General features: G+C 43.4%; 1 protein-coding gene across 6 annotated transcripts in view; it reads right to left on the bottom strand.

The window, feature by feature from the left end:
- The window catches only part of Afg1l (AFG1 like ATPase), a 164,638-nt gene that overhangs the window by 83,312 nt on the left and 60,875 nt on the right, over positions 1-20,451 (bottom strand). For all 6 annotated transcript variants that reach the window (XM_034524248.2, XM_076917230.1, XM_076917232.1 and 3 more), the window contains one exon: positions 14,002-14,101. In XM_034524248.2, the coding sequence (XP_034380139.1) occupies positions 14,002-14,101 (100 nt within the window). The remainder of the gene's footprint in view (positions 1-14,001; positions 14,102-20,451) is intronic.

Below are 20,451 nucleotides of genomic sequence, written 5' to 3'. Positions count from 1 at the left end.
GAGCTATGGAGGATTGCTTTGTCTTAAAAAATCCGAACAGGGGCTCACAGACACTTGTAACTCTGGCTCCAGGGCATCCTACAACATATTCTGCCCTCCTTGGGTACACATATACATGCACACAGACACACACACTAAAATAAGTCTTTAAAAAAGAAAGGGGGAGCTGTAGAGACAGCTGAGTCCCTAAGAGCAGAGCACGTACTGCTTTTACAGAGGACCAGAGTTCCGTTCCCAGCAACAATGTCAGGTAGCTCACAACTGTCTGTAACTTCAAGTCCAAGGGATCTGATACCTTCTTTTGGTACCTACAGGTACCTTCATACACATGCTTACACACACATGCAGAGACACATATATACATATAAATTAGGACAATATTAAAACCTCAAAATGTTTTTTTAAGGGAGACTTCTTTGAAAAAAAATGTTTAAGAGTTTGAAAGCTTATTGCATCAACAGATGTCTTTGACAACCATTCTATGAAGCTACTGGATTTTTATAAACTGTAAAAACAGAAACAGTAAGAGTCTCCTCCATAGCGAAGAACACAGATCAGATTATATGTACATCAGCTTTTTCATGTATAACATTATAGGATCTTTTCCATATTCCCTTATTTAAAGAAAAATTGATAACCGAGATAGATTTCAACTGCCATACTTTTATGAAAATAAAATGGTCATTAGAAAAACACGTACTCTTCTTAGAAATATTAATCATGGCATTATTATAGTGAAGGGAGGGTTTGCATACGCTCTGTGGTGGTTAAGGAGAGGCTTTGTTTCACTTACACCTCACATTTTGATTTAGGAACAGCACAACGGGTAAGACAACACTGACTAGGTTGTGAGGAAATTCAAGTTCAGCATGACATCTCTTCTTTACTATAGTCCATACGGCTGTTGAGTAACACGGATAAAGTGCAGGACACGGGTTTAAAATTAAGTGCACCCACAGTCTTCACCAACTGCAAAAGCTGCTGGTGACGGTGCATAAAGATACAGTGGGGGCTGGGGGGCTGTCTCAGTGGTAAAGTGTTTTCCTAGCATGCACGAGGCCCGAAGTTCAATCCCCAGACCCTATTCACAAAAAGCAAAATAATAGATGGATTGTCAGGAAGTTTAAAAAAAAAAAAAAAAAAAAAAAAAAAAGGAAGAATTTTTAAAACTCAGTCCATATTCCAGCAGCTTCATTCATAAACGAAGAAGCAAAACAAACCAACAACTTCTCACGCTTTATTTGTAACATCCCCAACCTGGAAGCAAAATCCAGATGTGCAGCCTGGGTGAACAGAAAACAAGTCATGTGTGTCTGCATAATGAAATACTAGTCTGCAGTGAAAAAGATAAACTATGTGTACCACAGACAAATCTCAAAAAGAACCAGACCCAAAACAATATATACTGGGTAGGTCTCTTGATATAGGACTACAGCAAGGACAAGCCCATCCACAGTAACAAAACCAGCTTTGCTGTTGCCTGGGGAAGGAGGACAGGGCCAGCAGTGAGTTGTGACAAAAGGACACAGGAAAGTGTAGGGAGAAACAGAAATATCTGCTATGTGGCTGTGGTGATAGTTTCAATGATGACTTCAACTTCAAATTTTTTAGAATGTATGAGTACTATATTTACACGACCCCCACCCCATGTATCTATAGTTTTTAAACGTACCATTTCTGTGACCCTCCCTGGCCCCTGGGATCATCAGTCCAAGAGGACAAAGGGAGCAGAGACGACTAGGGGTCACAGGAAGCTCTGTGAGTATGTCAGGTAATGACCTCATACCAGGACTGAAGTCAGAATATCCAGGATGGGCAAAGGACAAAGGCCGAAGGCTTAAGATAAGGAAATGCCTCGTTAACATGGGGAAGCGTTTCAGGGATCTCAGGTTCTAGCTAAACAGGTTCTTATCAGGAGGAAGGAAGTTGAACCTGTAATCTTAATCTAGACTGAGACATTCTGCTGGTAGAGGCAAGTAGCAGTTAAAACTCCCCAGACAAGGTCAGAGAGGGGGATCCCTGCCATATTGTGCAGAGCTCAGAAGACTGTCCTCACAATGGAACACTTAATCATCAGGGCAACACGTTTCTATTATATATTAGAAATCCATTATAAAACCATTTCAGCATTAGTGGACAAAGCAAAAAGCAAAATGGCAATGGGTGTTAAGTCTTACAGATTTAACGTCTCAAAGGGTTAAGCTGTTAAAACTGTGCCTTTACAAAAACATGTGATTCAAAACACTATGCTCTGAGAGGCATTTGCTAGACAGAAGCCTAAGCAGAAACCGGTTGGCTCGAAAATTGTCAGGCTTTTATGGACCGTGTAATGGAAGAGGGGCTCTAATCATCAAATTGAAGGGTTTCTCTGCAATTCAAATATTATGCTAATTGCAATACAACAGATCCATCTCCTGAAATGTTACTTAGCTACGAAGTTTCTCACATTTAGTTTTAACTTTCTTATAAGAAGGCTAGGCTGACTCCATGACAGGCTTCACACTGGCAGTTCAGGAGACTAGGCCTAAATCTCTGTTTCCAAGAACTGGGCAAGTCCAGGCAAACCCAGGCCTCAGAAGCTGCCCTAACACCTAGCCTGAGGCAAGGATAATGGGTCAAAAGCAGTTTCCAGACTTCCTCAACAACAGTTTCCAGCCCCCTGTCCCTCCCCACCCCAAGCAATGGTTCTGGAATGTCCGCAGAGATAAAGCCAAGATTAAGATAGAGGTTACCTACCCCTCCACAGAATTCCCTAATATGCTTTAAATCAGGCCTGCGAGCTCACTTTGAGGTCTGTCCATCTTTGTAGATGTTGGACCCCAGCATGCTAGACTTTCGCAGAGTAAAACACTCTTTGTGTTTACATACTATTTGAGTCTGGGGTATCATTCTTCAGTGAGTCATGGACCCTCACACTTAGAGGCAAAGGTTTCCATTATATTTATGTCAACCATTGCTGTTTTTTACTAAATATCAGTTAAAACTCGCCTGCTTTTGCCTGTGGTTGTTTCAGTGATTCTAAATGAACACTTGTCTGTATAAGACAGTGGAGTGGGATTATGGGAAACTCATTTGTAGAGAACAGAATAAAGGCCTCCAAACTCTCCAGTGTGAGGAACGGCAATAACACTTAGAGGCGGAATGTGTGCAGAGAGGACTTTTAAAGCAATGACAAGCATCCATACAGTGGAGGAGCATGAAGATAGCAGAGCCTTTCCTTAAAACTCAAGTTGTAAAACCAAGAGGATGAATAGTGCCTGTTAACACATGCACAAACTGGCTTAGAATATAAAAGGCATTTAAGAAAGGTAATTCAAATGAATTTTCCTATAAAATAGGAATAAAATATTTCCTGACCTAAAATAGTTACACGGCTTCATGGGTCAATATGATTTATCTTTCTAAGATATTATTATTTTATCATAGATTTTTTTAAAGGGCACCTTTAGACCACTTAAGCAGTAACAGCAACTTAGCGTTCCTCTTTCATTCTTCATTAGTTTCTGTGATTCGCTCCCGTACGTAAGACCTTACATATTTAATACAGTGCGTCTCATCTGCACTGGCTGTAAATTTCTGTACAAATGTCAGGTCAGTACAGTAAAGTGGAAGACTCTTTCCCAACGTCTATAGCACAGTATTTGGTTTCCTTCACTATTAAGACTGAAGTGCAAACAATATTTTACTTAATCTGTAAATAGTGTGGCAGATTGCGTTTTCCTTTTGATTGTGAGTCGTAGTTGCAGTCAGGCACTGCGCTGTAGTTACAGTGGTGTGTGTTGGAATCCCAGCATGTGGGAGCTGAAGGCAGGACAGGGAGTCTGCAGAGAGTGGGCTCTGATGAGACTGGACCCTAACAAGAGACAGAGAAGGAGAGGAAGAAACTGAGGGAGAGATGTCGCTCAAGGCGCCTTTTCTGTTTTCCTGAGGCAACGCACTTGGCTTGAATATCTTCAGAAGCCATATTCTCCTTTGCCCCCAACCTTAGAAACACTTTTTTCCCCCCCTGGCAAACTGAAAACTATTCAAACCTGGCTGCTCTGCCACTTGGTCACAGTCTTACTATAAATTAGCTCTGCTAGAGGCTGTAGGGTGACTCCATGTTTACCAGCGCGTACTGTCTTACAAAGGACCAGATCTCATGCCAGCAGCTCACATACCTATTATCCAGCGCCAGGCGATGTGTTTATAAAAAGATAAAGAGATAGAGAGTGTTTCTGTGGGTGTGTGGAGAGGTATGGGGAAGGGGATGTCTCAGCCGGCCCATGCTGAGGCATCTCTTTCCCCTGAGGGACCAGTCACACACCGGTATAGTAGAGAATAGAGTTTATTCAGGGCATGGTGAGGGGAGTTAAGAGGGTAGTAGAGGCGGGGGGAGGGGGGGAGGGGGGGAGGGTCTCAACATTGAGAATAGAGATGAGACATTATGCTGTCATGTGTGTTTTGGAAGTCTCAGGTTCAGGTAGGATGTACAAGGAACTTGGGGCTATCTCAGTCTACTTCTCTGTGGAGCAAACCTCCTCACCTCAAATTCTTTAGTGTGATTCTTCGGCCCATAAAACCCTGTAGGTTTTCAAACAGGCCCCCAGGTGCTACTGCAGCCAAGGTTTTACTGGACTCCCAAGCCCACACTGGGCTCTCCTCCAGGTTCTGCCTCTCTGGGATCTAACAGCTTTTTCACTCTCCAGGATCGTCAGCTGGTTGTGCTGAGTACTGTGCCCAGAGTTTCTTCCTGTCCTCGGTAAGAGTGGCCCTTAGCTGAGAGCTTGCTTAGCTCGGCAGGGTTCCGTATAGAAGAGCCGCCCAAGCACAGCCTGTCACTGAATTGCCTGATCTTGCTGCCGTTTTTATTCATAGATTTGGGCTGATCTATATATAGATTTTGCTCTGAGAAGCAGTCTTCAATTCTTTTTTTTCTTTTCTAATAATTTAGAAAGTAAAAGGCTTATTTCAAATTCTAAAAGAAAGCTGGACAGAGTCACTCAGATCTGTAATGGAGCGTCTGGAGCGCTGAGGCGGGAGGATTTCACGTGTGAGGCTGTCCTGGGCCACATGAAACGATGATGTTGTCGCTCAGTGTCTGTGACTCCCTGCAGCAGGGTCAAAATTACCTTCTCACCCAACTCCTTGTTCCAGTGATTCTCCTCACTTCAAACAGTTCTCTGCAATGAAGCCCCGTCACACACTGTTTGTCCAGGGACAACCATCCCCTTCCACTGTGCTCTGGTCCTATACTCTGCCAAAGGTCTTAAGCTAGTCTTCTGATGTTTCATGTCTACGCTTTGGTGCCTCTACCAGTGGATTTAACATCTTCTTACTTCGTTGGCTTTCTTTATCTGAGACAATCTCTTAGTAAACAAGACTTCAGCTTAATCTGTGGCCTTTAAAATAAATAATATTAAATTTTTTTGTTTACACAGTCTATGTTGTCCTTATTTTCTTTTCATCAAGACAGAATCTTGCTATTTAGCCCATGTGGCCTCAAACTTACTACCCTCTTGACTCATCCTGCCTGGTACTGGGACCATAGGCATGGACCACCAGGCCCAGCTGCTGGGACCATAGGCATGGACCACCAGGCCCAGCTGCTGGGACCATAGGCATGGACCACCAGGCCCAGCTGCTGGGACCATAGGCATGGACCACCAGGCCCAGCTGCTGGGATTATAGGCATGGACCACCAGGCCCAGCTGCTGGGACCATAGGCATGGACCACCAGGCCCAGCTGCTGGGACCATAGGCATGGACCACCAGGCCCAGCTGCTGGGATTATAGGCATGGACCACCAGGCCCAGCTGCTGGAACCATAGGCATGGACCACCAGGCCCAGCTGCTGGGACCATAGGCATGGACCACCAGGCCCAGCTGCTGGGATTATAGGCATGGACCACCAGGCCCAGCTGCTGGGACAATAGGCATGGACCACCAGGCCCAGCTGCTGGGACCATAGGCATGGACCACCAGGCCCAGCTGCTGGGATTATAGGCATGGACCACCAGGCCCAGCTGCTGGGACCATAGGCATGGACCACCAGGCCCAGCTGCTGGGACCATAGGCATGGACCACCAGGCCCAGCTGCTGGGATTATAGGCATGGACCACCAGGCCCAGCTGCTGGGACCATAGACATGGACCACCAGGCCCAGCTGCTGGGATTATAGGCATGGACCACCATGCACAATTTCCTCCTGACTCATCCTGTCCGATGCTTAGATTACTGGCATGAACCACCATACCCACATTCAAAGAACAGGAAACAGAAGTTTCCTGAGGCATACTTCTCTTTGCTCTGGCCACTCATCTGTCTTAAAAAGCTGATGCTTTTGCCTTTAGTCACCACATTTAATGTTGTAACCTCTGCTGTCGTTCTAATGCTATGGTGGTTTCTGTTCATGTAGGATTGAACAAACATGTAAGTGCCATGTTTTTGCAGTTCAGATAGTATTTTCCTGTAGTTCAGGAATTCAGATAAGATCCCATTCTTTTTTTTTTTTTTTTTTTTTGGTGTTTTGTTTTTGTTTTTTTTTTTTCGAGACAGGGTTTCTCTGTGTAGTCCTGGCTGTCCTGGAACTCACTCTGTAGACCAGGCTGGCCTCGAACTCAGAAATCCACCTGCCTCTGCCTCCCAAGTGCTGGGATTAAAGGTGTGTGCCACCACCGCCCGGCAAGATCCCATTCTTCTAACTATACACCAATTTTTTTTTCTCCCTGTTTATAATTTAGTTTCATGTTAAACAGGGATCCTTGTTGCTCAAACTGCAGAGAAAATGTTTCCTGGAGTGCTCAGCCATTAGTAGGCCATGAATGACATCTCCTCCTAAAAACTAAGAGGCTATCACAGAAGGCAGGAAGACCTTAAGAGCCAGAGGTCAGGGAGGACTGGAGCAAAACCTTGTCTTCTGGGCCTGACAGGACCGATACTCTCAGGGATTCACAGCGGCTGTGGGTGCCGGCACAAGGCCCGAGGCAAGATCAAGCCATCCAGGACTCTCACAAGGAGTCCAAGGGGGTTCGCCAGCTACTCCACCTAACTGAGACGCTGGGGTGGGCACAAGGTAGGGTTCTAAAGCTGGGTCTGTTTTCTTTAAGGGTGTGACCTCTGGTAAGTCAATCCCACTCCAGCGAAAGGTCCTCTACCCAGAAATACATGGGCAGCACCAACTAGACCCAATCTGTTATTTCAAATTGGACACGAAGTTGAGAGGCAGGATCTGGGAGAAGGTAGATCTAGAAAGAGTTAGAGGAAGAGTCGGAGTAAATATGATCAAAATACACTGTACAAAATTCTCAAAGAATTAACTTTTGAAAAACCTATAGTTGTAGACCCTGACAAGCCCATTACTGTATCAGAAATGTTACATAATTTCACTGCTAAATGTAATTCTGAAATAAGTACACATTTTTGAACCAAAATACATAGATCTGATATCATATTTAAAAGATAATTTTAATTACATTTTATGAAAGGTGTTAGATTGTTCCAAATGTGTTTTCAGCTTTTGTAGTAACGACCACTGAATTATTGCTGTTATTCTTTTGTTTTGCTGAGACACAGTCTTCCTGTTTAGTTCTGAAGAGCTTGGGACTTGCTATGTAGACCAGGCTGGCCTCAAGTTCACAGAGCTTTAGCTACCCCTGCCTCCCGCATCCTGGGATCAAAGCGTGCACCATCACACCCAACTACATTGATTTCTCTAAGTAATAAAATAAACAGCATAAATGCCAGTGTGCACATAAGTGTTGAGTGTGCACATAAATGCCAGTGTGCACATAAATGTGAGTGTGCACATAAATGCCAGTGTGCACATAAATGTGAGTGTGCACATAAATACGAGCGTGCACAAATGTGAGTATGCGCATGTGAGTATGCACATAAATGCGAGTGTGCACCTACCAGAAGCCAACCTGCAGTGCTATCTAGTCCTTTGCTTATGATGAATATACTGGTCTGAATAAAAATCATGTAACATTGTTGCCTGGTGATCTAAGAAAATGAATTCTTTAAATCATTCTACTCAGGATATTCTAATGGTGCCTAATGCTTTTATCATTGTAATAAACAGGACATAGAAAACAGAAATTTGAGCCAACCAGATGGCTCAGTGGGTAAAGTCACTGCCTTCAAGCCTGATGACCTGAGTTCAGTTCCTGGGACCCATTGGTAGAAGGAGAGAGCCAGTTCCTACTAGTCGTTCACAGACCTCCACATGGACATGCACAGGGCATGCGCTATTGTGCACATGTGTGCTCACACAAACATGTACATAAGGTTTAAAATTTTTTTTTAAATGTTAAAATAACTGGGGGGCTGGAGAGATGGCTCAGCAGTTAAGAGCACAGGCTGTTCTTGCAAAGGACCTGGGTTTGGTTCTCTACATTCACATGATGGCTCACGGCCATCTGTAGCTCCAGTTCCTGGGGTTCCACTGCCCGCTTTCAGTCTCCAATGGCATAATACATACATGTGGTGCACAGACATACATGCAGGCAAAATACCCATACCTATAAAATAATAATAATAATAATAATAATAATAATAATAATAATAATAATAATAAATATTTTTCATTTTTAAAAAGAAAAAAAACAGACATTCTGTCTTCCGTGTAGCTCTAGGCTCAATCCCGGGGACCTCTTTCTTTTCAGTGGCCCAGATTATTCTGAGAGTGAAGAATAGTCACTCAACTTAGCCAGTCTATTTCACTTTAACACTGGATTCCCGTTTTTAAACAGAGTTCTCAAGTTTAATCATTAAGTTACTTTTGAATTTTTAACTAATTTGATCTCCTGACCTGATCACTTACTGGGTCACCATCCAATTAATTCTATTTTTCCCCCTTACTGGAATATCATGAAACTAGAAAAACTCGGGAGTATTATGAAAATAGAAAAACTTGAATTTCAGAACATAAAAACATGAGAATTACGTGCGTGAAATTTTAAATGACGGGTTTCTTGTCTAGTTGGTCCCTGCAGCTCCACAGCCATCGTCACCCTACACCGGGCTTCTTATTCTGTGCGCTCCTGACATGTTTGTCCACGTGGTTCTTTGCATGAAGAACAGCTCTTTGCACTAACAATGTCTCTGGCAGCAGTCCCAGCCTCAACCCTGCTGCCTGCCAGTACACCCCTCCACTTGGGAAGAACAGCCAGACATTGCTAAATATCTTCCAAGCCAAACAGTCCCCACTGGAAAACTGCTGTCTGGTACCAAGACATAGCCAGTTCTTGTCTAGCAATCCACAGTAAGTTTCCTAGCAGGTTCACCTGGGTCCCTCATATTACTACACGCTACCCAGAAGCCCATCCAGTGCCATCTTCCTGTCTGGAATCTTGTCAGTCCTGTTCGAGGCAAGCTTCAGTGGCTTATATTATCCCTTACAACAGAATTCAAAATCCTTACTGCTACTCTACAGAAGCCAGCTCCTACCTCCAGCTTCATCCTCCACAGCCCACTTTGTGGTCACACTGGCTGCCTTCTGAGTTCTCTGATACACTACTCTCTTCCTGGCCACTTAGCATGGCCCAGCTCTGTGCCAAGAACTTTCTTTCCCAGCTGGTACAGCCATCTGAGAATCTGCTATCTGGGGGACAGAAGAAGAAAAGGTCTCCCATTTAACCCTGGCTGGCCTGGAACTTGTTATGTAGGCTAGGTTAGCCTCAGACTCCAATCCTCAGGTCCCTGTCACCACAGTGTTAGATCACAGGCATGTGCCACCCTACCCTATCTTTTCAACATATCTGGGGCCTTGGATCAAAGCTATAATCTGCAGGAAAACCTGCATGTATTCTCGTGGTTGGAAAAGAGAACAACCTTTAACTGGGGCAGCTAGACCGTGATCATTCACGGCCATCAAGGAGAAAGCAGCCATTGCAGTTTTTCTTAATTTATATAGAATAAAATTAACTTTTGTGGCATACACTTGCGTGACTTTTAACATATATAACCACCACCACAGTTAAGATACAGAAGAATTCCAATACACCAAGAAATACTCTCCCTGTGCTCCTGTGCACTCAAAATTTCCCTCCTCATCCTATGTATCCACCAATTCGTCTTTCATTCTTTTATTATGTCTTTTCCTGATATCGATATTCTTTTTCTTCACCAATAAAATTATGCACACACAGGAATGGACTCACGCATATGAGTAAGTATACCCACATCCATATTGTATCATATTCTTTGCGTTAAAATTTTTTAATCTGGTGGGTGGGGTGGGAGGGAGTGTTTTGTTGTTTTGTTGAGATAGAGCCTCCTCCTATCAGTCAGGCTGACCTAGGACTTACACCATAGCCCAGGCTGGCCTTCAACTTACACTCAGCCTCCTGGGTGATAGGATTACAGGTGTAATGTCACCATGCCTTAGCATCAAACATTAAGCTATTTGACCCCAGAACTCAGAAAGCAGAGACAAGAAGACCACAAGTTGAAAGTCAGCCCATGCCGGGTGGTGGTGGCGCATGCCTTTAATCCCAGCACTTGGGAGGCAGAGGCAGGCGGATTTCTGAGTTCGAGGCCAGCCTGGTCAACAGAGTGAGTTCCAGGACAGCCAGGACTACACAGAGAAACCCTGTCTCAAAAAAAAGAAAGAAAGAGAGAGAGAGAGAGAGAGAGAGAGAGAGAGAGAGAGAGAGAGAGAGAGAGAAAGAAAGTAAGTAAGTCAGCCCAGACCTAGGTGGTCGTGGTGCACACCTTTAATCCCAACACTGGGAAGCAGAGGCCAGCTTGATCTACAGAGTGGGTTCCAGGAAAGCAAGAGCCCTGTCATGAAAAACAAAAGCAAATAAATAAAAAATAAATGAAAGCCAGCTTGAACTAGGTAGTGAGTTTCAGGCTAGCCAAAACTACATAGTGACACCTTATCTCCAGATACATAGATAATAGATAGATAGATAGATAGATAGATAGATAGATAGATAGATAGATAGATAGATAGATAAAGCAGGCAGGTAGCCTATTAAGGTGACTTTTGTCTGCCAATGGGAGAGATCCTAGAGCTTGTGAAGGGCTGTCATTTGAGTGGAGTCCAACTGCTGCAACTTTGCACCTTGAATTCACTTTGCGTCTTCTCCAAAGGGTAGTTCCAGCTCACTTTCAGCACACTGTCTGACATCCCTCAGCCTCTCCCTGTGACTGCCTGCCCCTGCTTTCCCACAATGCCAAGCACTGCTTTCCTTCAGCATTCCTGCTAGAACTTGCTAGATTATTCTAGCACCTTGCTACTAGTGAGCATAGCATTGTCACTGTGCAAAGGTGATCCTGATGGCATTACTAGATCAGTTACAGTAGAGGCAGACACCGTATGTGTGTGGGTTACCTGCATTGCATGCATGTGCAACAAAATACATACATGTGTGGAGGTCATAGGTCCATAACATTTGTCTTCCACTACTACTCTTGTCTTAGTGGCTGGTCTACTGCTGTGAAGAGACACCATGGCCAAAGCCACTCTTACAAGGGAAAGCATTCAACTGGGGGCTTGATTACAGTTTCAGAGGTCTAGTCCATTATCATCATGGCAGGAAGTGTGGCAGCATGTAGACCTGCACAGTGCTGGAGAGTAGCTGAGAGGTTTACATCCTCATCTATAGGCAATGGGGAGAGAAAGAGAGACTCTGGGTCTGATGTGGCCTTTTGAAACCTCAAAGCCCACTGCCTGGGACACAGGGACACACCTCCTTCAACAAGACCACACCCCTAATCCTTCAGCTCTGAAACTAACATCCAAATATGCAAGCCTATGGGGGCATTATCATTCAAACTATCATGGCATTCAATGCCCCCTTCCTTTTCTTTTCTTAGACAGGGTCTTACTAGGTTGCCTTGGCTAGCCTGGAAGTCAGTAATGTAGAGCAGGCTGGCCTTGAACTTTTAGAGATCCACCTGCCTCTGCCTCCCTGCCATGCCCAGACAGTAATTTTTTTTCTTAAAGAAGCTCTTGTGTAGGTCTCCCTGCCCTTGTGGACTGTCAGCCCTTAGGACCACATGGGCAGAGGGAACAGAGACATTGAGTGTGGGAGAGCAGGGTTCAGAAGCCCTGTGAGTAGGTCTGGTGAATGACCACACTGGACTGCTTGTCAGTGGGCAGATCAGCTTTACTTAGAAAGTTACAGGGGACTGGGGTCAGGGACACCCAAGATGGGCAAGAGTCATGGGGGTGGGCATGAGGATACCCAGCATACCTTATTAGCATTTCAGAAATCACAGGTGCTGGCTAAACAGGTTTTGTCAAGAGAACAGAAATTAATCCTATAAACTAACTGAGGCTATGTGACACTCCTCAGGTAGAGGCGAGTGTGGGGACTTAGAATGCCCCAGACAAGGTCAGAGAAGGACAACTCTGTTAACAAGGAGTCCTCCATTACTCAACAAGCCCCAGAAGGCCGTCGGTCAATGGTAGACTTAATTAGCAGAGTTTTCCCACACTCTTTTTTTTTTAATTTATTTATTTTTATGAGTACATGGTAGTTCTCTTCATGCACACCAGAAGAGGGCATTGGATCCCATTAGATGGTTGTGGGTTGTGAGCCATCATGTGGTTGCTGGGAATTGAACTTAGGACCTTTGGAAAAGCAGTCAATGCTCTTAACCGCTGAGCCATCTCTCCAGCCCTTTCCCACGCTCTTGAAGGATGAGGAGATGACAGCCCAGTGATAGACCGCTTGGTTGGTCTCTGTTTTTCTATTCCCTATGACCCAGTCCATCAGTAAGCTCTGTTGACTTGGTCTCTAATAGAAACAGCATCTGATCATTTCTTACCACAGCCCCAGCTCCTCTGAGTGCCGCCACAGCCTTCTCAGTGCAACTCCCAGTCTCAACCACTCAGCCCTGCAATCCATCCTGCACTGCAGCCAGAGATTCTTGCAGAAATGCAGACACTCTACACTCATTCTGAGGCCACTTACTGAGATCCAGCCATGTGTTAGGCACTCTGAACGTGCCTAGAACACACTGACACCCGCGCACGGAGATAAAAGACGCCGATTGATCAGTGCCCTCAGAAAGCTTCTAGGCAGACAGTGAGCTAAAAATACATTAAGTAAGTCAAACATGGAGGGGCACATGTGCCATGTGATAACAGAGAAAAGTAAACAGAAGTACTCCAGGGTAGGGCTGGGTATGCAATCAGGCAGACAGGCCTAGGGCCCTCTGGAAAGGCTCTTCTGAGCAAGAATCTGACAGTCCCCTATGAAACATTATTTTGGAGTCCTCACCTTTAAGTGACCACATGATGAACTAAAAAAAAAAAAAAAAAAAAAAAAAAGAGAGAGAGAATACAAGTTTGAAATGTATTACATTTGTCTAACTACTACTTGTATTTTAATTCTTAAATACTTTCCTAATAAGCCACAAGTGCCTTTTTAGAAATGATAAATTAAGTGAAGTAGAAAAAAAAAAAGAAGAAGTACTCATGAGAGCAAGCTTCATCTTTTTCTAAAATTTAATTAAGAGTTTTTCATTTCATTGTACTTTCTTTTACGGCATAAAAAGCAGCTAAAAAGACTTGCATTTTTCTATGTACACATCACATGTCTAGTGTTGGGGAACCATATCCAATGTGGGAATCAGCTGGGCTCAGCTTGCTTTAAAAAAGAAAAACAGGGGCTGGAGAGATGGCTCAGTGGTTAAGAGCATTGACTGCTCTTCCAGAGGTCCTGAGTTCAATTCCCAGCAACCACATGGTGGCTCACAACCATCCGGAATGAGAATGAGATCTGATGTCCTCTTCTGCTGTGTCTGAAGACAGCTACAGTGTTCTCACATACATAAAATAAAAATAAACCTTTAAAAAAATCTTTAAAAAAAAAAAAAGAAAGAAAAACAGAAACATTTTAAAATGTGAATTCAGACTAATTTTTCAGATTGAGCCTGTTATAAAACCAAGGGTAGATGAAGTCCTCAGATTTATAAGTACAAGACAATTACCACAGAAACGTGAGTTTCTGAAAGCTTCCTGAGTCTCCATCTAATTGGATGGGGCGCGCGGGGTTCCCTTACCTTCCGGTGGTCTGTTGGACGTTGCCACAACGACGACCCCGTTTTTGAACAGATTTTCAAAAAGCTGTTTGAGAATCATGGCGTCGGCGATGTCAGTGACCTGTGGACGACAACACATTTGTTTTATTTTAATTTCACTTCTGCTCTACCAAACTTGCTAATGGCTCTTTGTTGTTGTTGTTGTTTTTGTTGTTGTTAAGATGGAAGTGAATCCGAGAGGAGAAATTCTAATTATCATCCTGAGGAAAAGAGTAGATAATTAAAGGCATGAAAGGCCATGGAACAGTCTTGTAAACTCACACATCCTGTGCTGTGAGTCGACCATTCCACCCAGATTATCAAATGGCTCTATGCTAGCTTCTTCATCAGGCACACGTAGAAAACACAGGAAAGTAATTAGAACATGACCAACTCTCTCCTTATACTGCCACCCCCTACCATCCCCCTTCCAACACACACACACACACACAAAGGCGGGGGGGGGGGTAAGAATAACAATATTAAAATATACAGGCTATTTGCAATTCCTAATACCTTTCTGGCAAAGGTCCCTGGAAAGGTGACTTTTAATGGTTATGGGACTTTAGAAATAAGGACAAGTAGCCAGTGAGACATAATCAGCTGCTGTTGAAAATAGAATGATATGACATAGATACTATTGTGCAATTGTTGCACAAAACAATTCAACAGATGGCCCATCACAGAAATAAGCAATTTCATTGTTCTTTTTAAGTGCCTTCTATTACTGTCCATGAATAATCCAAAGGCAGTGCAGTCACTTCCAGCATGCCAGCCTCTGCTAACCTTCCAAACACAAATACTCCTGCTAGAGAGAGAGAGAGGGAGAGAGAGAGAGAGAGAGAGAGAGAGAGAGAGAGAGAGAGAGAGAGAGAGATCCATCCCTTACCAGTGCTTTAAAACAGCCTCTGGCAAAACAAAAAAAATGCTTCCTGCAGATGAAGCAAGGCATAACATAGGGCAGTCAGGCAACAGAAACAAGCTACTGGTCTCTTTCTAAAATTATTCCTTGTTCAAATCCATAATCAAAAAGTCCACTTAACGGCCACTTTTAAAAGATGCTGTTACAGTTCACAAAGAACTCAGCAATCAGCGGGGGAAGCTCCACACACAACCTAGTGCGGCATGAAGACACACGCTGACCCCTGCAGCTGCGGAATGGTTCCTAGACACCCCGGTAGGAAAGGGCTTGGACTTCCTTTACCAGCACATCTCAAAAAGACTCTGAGTTACATTTGCCTTCCATGTGCTTGCTAACTCCCCACCTTTTTAAATTGTCCCTCTGTTGCCGGATACAGAAACTCATGGGAATCTTCCTATTTGCTCACGGAACCTGAGCTGCACAGGTCTAACCCGATTCTCTCTTCATGACCAGGATCTTCCTGATAGTGAAGATCTCCCACCTACCTGAACCAAAGGAAACCAGGAGGCACGGCTGGCAGCAGGGGGTTCTTTTTGTCTCAAGCAATGACTCAAAAACATATTACCTAAGCGAAACTGCTGGAAATGCCTTCTGTAAAAGACTCCTGGAACTTCAAGTGCTCGCTGAAGAAGAAAGAGACTGGGGGCACTCAGTGGGAGCTCAGGATCATGGACAAATTTGGTTTCACAAAAACACTCATAGTGAAGGTCCTTTTCAAACGCTTAAACACCAGTGGCATTTCTGATGAGGGGACAGAACGAGCTCGCAAAATTCAGCGGTAACTGAACTTTTAAATTCAGTTTTGAAGCCAGGTCTAGCTTTCCCCATATATTTACTTTCCAGTGAAAAAAAAAAATAAATCAATGAAATGTGACACAATATTGGAAAACAAAAGGCAGTCCCTTGACGATATTCACGATGCTTTTTGGAACAAAACAGGAAAAACAGCTTTGGTGCCCCAAAGTTCAGAGCAGAATATTCAGCTGGTAACACTGAACAAAAGCTTAAACCAGAAATGGATGGAACAGACAGACAGACAGACAGTCAGAGCTTGTGGTCGAGTTCCATTGAGCTGTTTTTACATCATGAAATGTTTTTGTGCTAGCTGAGAAAATTAACTTGGAGGAGCTATGACTAATTAATAAAGCAGGAGTCACCCACTGCAGCTGGATGCCAGTGTAGACTCTTTGATCTTGGCCCTGCACTCATCCTGCCTTGCTGGGGAACAGTAATTTTACAGTGTAAGTGAACAGAAGACAATTGGCCCCACATTCTTGGAGAGCTGGGGTGTTCAGCACCCAGCATTTCATTACCATCCAGAACAAAAGACAAGGCTACAGATTACCACTAAGGGTGGTCTGCCAGCAAAGCGGAGAGTGGGGACGGTTCATTAGCATTAAAGAGAAGCGATCTTTATGACCTAGAGTTGCCTTCCATCCTGACTCACTTAAAAAAAAAAAAAAAAAAGTAATTCATTTCCATGTATAAGTGCTTGCGTCTCAGTCACCCACTGATTGGTACCACACCACGGAGTGACTGACAAACATAAGCATGTATTATCAGTAATTAGTATCAGCACAAAAACAAGCACCTACTTTTTATTAGCAGTTTTTAATAGCGCCCCTGCTTTGTAAAAAATGGCTAACAGTATCTGTTGAAGGATACTGATAGCTTACGGAGAGTTTACACAGAGGTCTGCCCATGAAAACGCTTTTAAAAAATACTACATTAGGAAGACATGTCTTCTTCCCTCAGGATTCTGCTGTTTTCAGAGCCATAAGCAGTTTAGCATATTCAAAGACTAAGTGGTTTAGCAGGTAACATAGTCAAAGAAAATATAATAAATATTTGAAAGAAAACCTAGAGAATGAGGTATTCTTTTATTTCAGGATCTAAAACACACTTAAGGAAAAGAAAAAAAAAAAAAAAAAAAAAAAGCCTACGTAGACACATCCCTCAGTCAGGCTGAGCCTGGAGTCTGGGGGTCACACTTGATAAGGATGACGAAGAGAGAATTTGCACTGCAAAACGTGAGCCAAACACTGCTAAATTAGCACCTTAAACCTCCTGGAACCCAAGAGCACAGGAGCCGAGTCCTTGCTTCTAGGCCGCAGTCACTCCCATTTATCTCCCCATAAAGTAGGCATTATATTCTTTCCCTCCACCCCAAAGGCCAATCACACAGATCGAAATCAGCAGCACTAAGGAATGGCATGGCTCAGTTTTAAGAGTGAGGTGGCAGCTGCAGACACACTGTCACTAAGAATAAAGCACCTAAAATGTCTCCTTCGATAAATCCAGCAAGTATCAAACGAGGCTTAAGGACGACTGTTAAGGTTCTATTATTACAACACCAACCCAAACCTCGCCTTACCCGATACTGAGACACACACTGCGAGACCTTGTACACTAAGGAAGATATAGAACTTAGCTGTTCCACATCAGAGCAAGGATGCTGGGTTTAAGCTTCATCACCTCTGTAGCCACCCGTCAGTCACATGACCTCTCTGACTGGCCATTTCCTCATCAATATAATAAAAGCAGCAAAAATACTTAGTTGCAAAACTTTAAGAAACATTAGCTAGGGTTATTACAGATAGATAGATAGATAGATAGATAGATAGATAGATATCATTATCTATCTTTTATCTATCTATCTATTGATAGATAGATATCATTAGATATCTATCTATAGATATCTATCTATATCTATCTATCTATCTATCTATCTATCTATCTATCTATCTATCTATCTGGTGTATACACTATATACATCATAGTAGCAATGCCTTGCTATATAGACTCTTGGTTGTAAGTGGAAGGACAGATATCACAGTACAGTGCACAGGCATTAGGGTTAGCAGTTAAGAGTAATTCCTGTTCTTCCAGAGGAAGGATAGTTCCCAGAACCCAGGCAAGAAAGCTCATAGCTGCCTATAACTCCAGCTCCAGCGGATCCATGGTTCCTTCTCACAGACAACCAACTTGTACATGTATACAAGTAAAATTAAAATAAAGCTGTTGTTTAAAAGAAGAAGAAGAAGATCATAGGGGCCCTGACAGGATAGAGCATATTTTAAATCCCAGCATTCAGGAGGCAGAGGCAAATGGATCTGTGTGAGTTTGAAGCCAGCCTGGTCTACAAAGCAAGTTCCAGAAGAACCGGAGCTGCATGGAGAGGCCTTGTCACAAAGCAAAACAAAACAAAAGCAGACAACGAATGCACATAGGCACATAGAAAACACCCAGGAAACAGTGCCCAACACTGTAGGACAGATATAAGGAGCAGAGCTGGGATGCAGCTTGTAGTCAAGTTGTCTAGCATGCTAGAGGCCCTAGCGACAATCTCTAGCACCCCCCAAAAAACAAAACAAAAAACCACAACAACAAAAAGATAAATATACATGACAGATAGACAGTAACATCCTAATAAATAAATAAGCAACACCTCAAACATTTTATAAAAGACTAATTTAACTAGTACGTAAACAATGGAGAAAAATCTATATTGATGTATAAATAATATAAATTAAGTAATAAGATATCATTTCCATCTATTAACAATTAAAAATTATCAGAAAATTCAAGACATTGACAGGAGAAAATGCGGGATGAAGTTTTAGTTTTCGGGATCAATAATTCTGATTTTGCTTGAGAGGTGCTACACACAAGTAAGGGTAGCCAGGGAACACCGTAAGCAAAGCTTAGTGGGCCTGTCTGGTGGGAGAGCAGGATGCCCAAACATGGGCAGTAAAGACTGTGGATGAGGTTTAGGCAAAAAGGACTTTGTTGGGAAATGGGCTGGAGGCCATTTCTGTGAGAGTCTGGTAAAGCCTGCGATGTGATCTGCTCATGTCCTGAAAATGTCTTATTTAAGTGATGCTGACTTCAAAGCCATTGGACTTTTAATTTGTTGGGGGGGGGGGGGAGTCAACCCAGCATAGCATTGAACTGTGACACTCTTATTGTCTGATGCAAGGTGTATAGTGAGAAATCAGAGCAAAACCCGCAGAGACAGATGTAAACGGTAAAAATGAGGTTCAACTAGGCAAAAAAAAAAAAAAAAATGTGAGCGCATTTAAGGCCATGGACAAGGGTCTGGGCGATGGCTCAGTTAAGAGCATCTGCTGCTCTTGCCGAGGACCCAGGTTTGGTTCCCACCACCCATGTGGCAGCTTACAACCATCCAGAACTGCAGTTCCAGGAGATCTGGTGCCCCCTACAGGCACCAGGCACACATGCAGTGGACGTAAATGCATACAGGCAAGCACTCATTCACCTAAAATAAAAATAAATCTTTAAAAAAGCAGGAGAGGCTGAAGGGATGGCTCAATGGTTAACTACTGGCTGCACTTCCAGAGGACCTGGGTTTGATTCCCAACACCCACATGACAGCTCACAATAATCTCTACCTCAGTTCCAGGGATCTGACATCCTTTTCTACCTCTGAGGGCACCAAGCATGCATATATAGACATACATTCAGGCAAACATCTATGCAAACAAAATACAATAAATAAAATCTTAAATAAATAAAGGGACAGCTATGGTATGCACTCCCTTAATCCCAGTACTCAGGAGTCCAGAATACAGATGAATTTTTGTGAGTCTGGAACTAGCCTGATCTACTTAGAGTCCCAAGCCAGCCAGGGCTATATAGTGAGACTCTGTCTCAAAATAGATAAATAAAGTTGTGAATAAGGTGTGAGTAAAACTGTGTAACTATTTAAAAGACAACATCATTAAAGAGAGTCCCTGACTAGGACAATGGGAGAGATGCCTTGATGCAAGACCTCAACCATCAAAGGCTCCAATATGAAAAGTGAAAATATATTTGGAAATATAGTCCCTAAACAGTAGTACCTGAACAGATAGGACAAAGGTAGCTGGGTGTAAACAGCATCTCCTATACAAGCATTTCCCTAGTCAGATCAAATTCAAAAGAAACATAGGCCCAAGGCTCCCGGCAAGCTTATAGATTAGCTACTTACAGACAAGCACTGTTTATTTAGTCGTGGGACAGAAAAGGTCCTGTGATATGGAGCCAGGCAACTGGGAACCTATCAAACCAAGTTTGGATGAGACAGGAGATGACGCATACCTCCATGATTAGTGTTGGCAGGCAAGGTTCTTTAAGATCCTCTCTCACTCAGTGTGGTAGTTTGAATGAGATTGTCCCATAGGTTCATATGGTTGAATGCTCAGTCCCAGTTAGTGGAACTGCTTACGAAGGATTAGGAGGTGTGGCCTTCTTGGAGGAGGTGTGACATCAGTGGTGGGGTTTAAGGTTTAAAAACCCTGGGGCCATTTCCCGTTAACTCTCCCCCTCTACTCCATGGTTGTGAGCTCCTGGCTACTGCTCCAACATCATGCCTGTTTGTTGCCATGGTCCCCACCGCGATGATGATGGACTAACCTTGCTAAACCCTGTCAAGCCCCCATAGACTCTTTCTCCTGTAAGTTGTCTTACTCATGGTATCTCTTCACAGCAATAGAAAAGTGAGTAAGTTA

Source organism: Arvicanthis niloticus, chromosome 20 (assembly GCF_011762505.2).
Source record: "Arvicanthis niloticus isolate mArvNil1 chromosome 20, mArvNil1.pat.X, whole genome shotgun sequence".
Classification (NCBI taxonomy): Eukaryota; Metazoa; Chordata; class Mammalia; order Rodentia; family Muridae; genus Arvicanthis; species Arvicanthis niloticus.
This window is presented reverse-complemented; position numbering and strand designations above follow the sequence as displayed.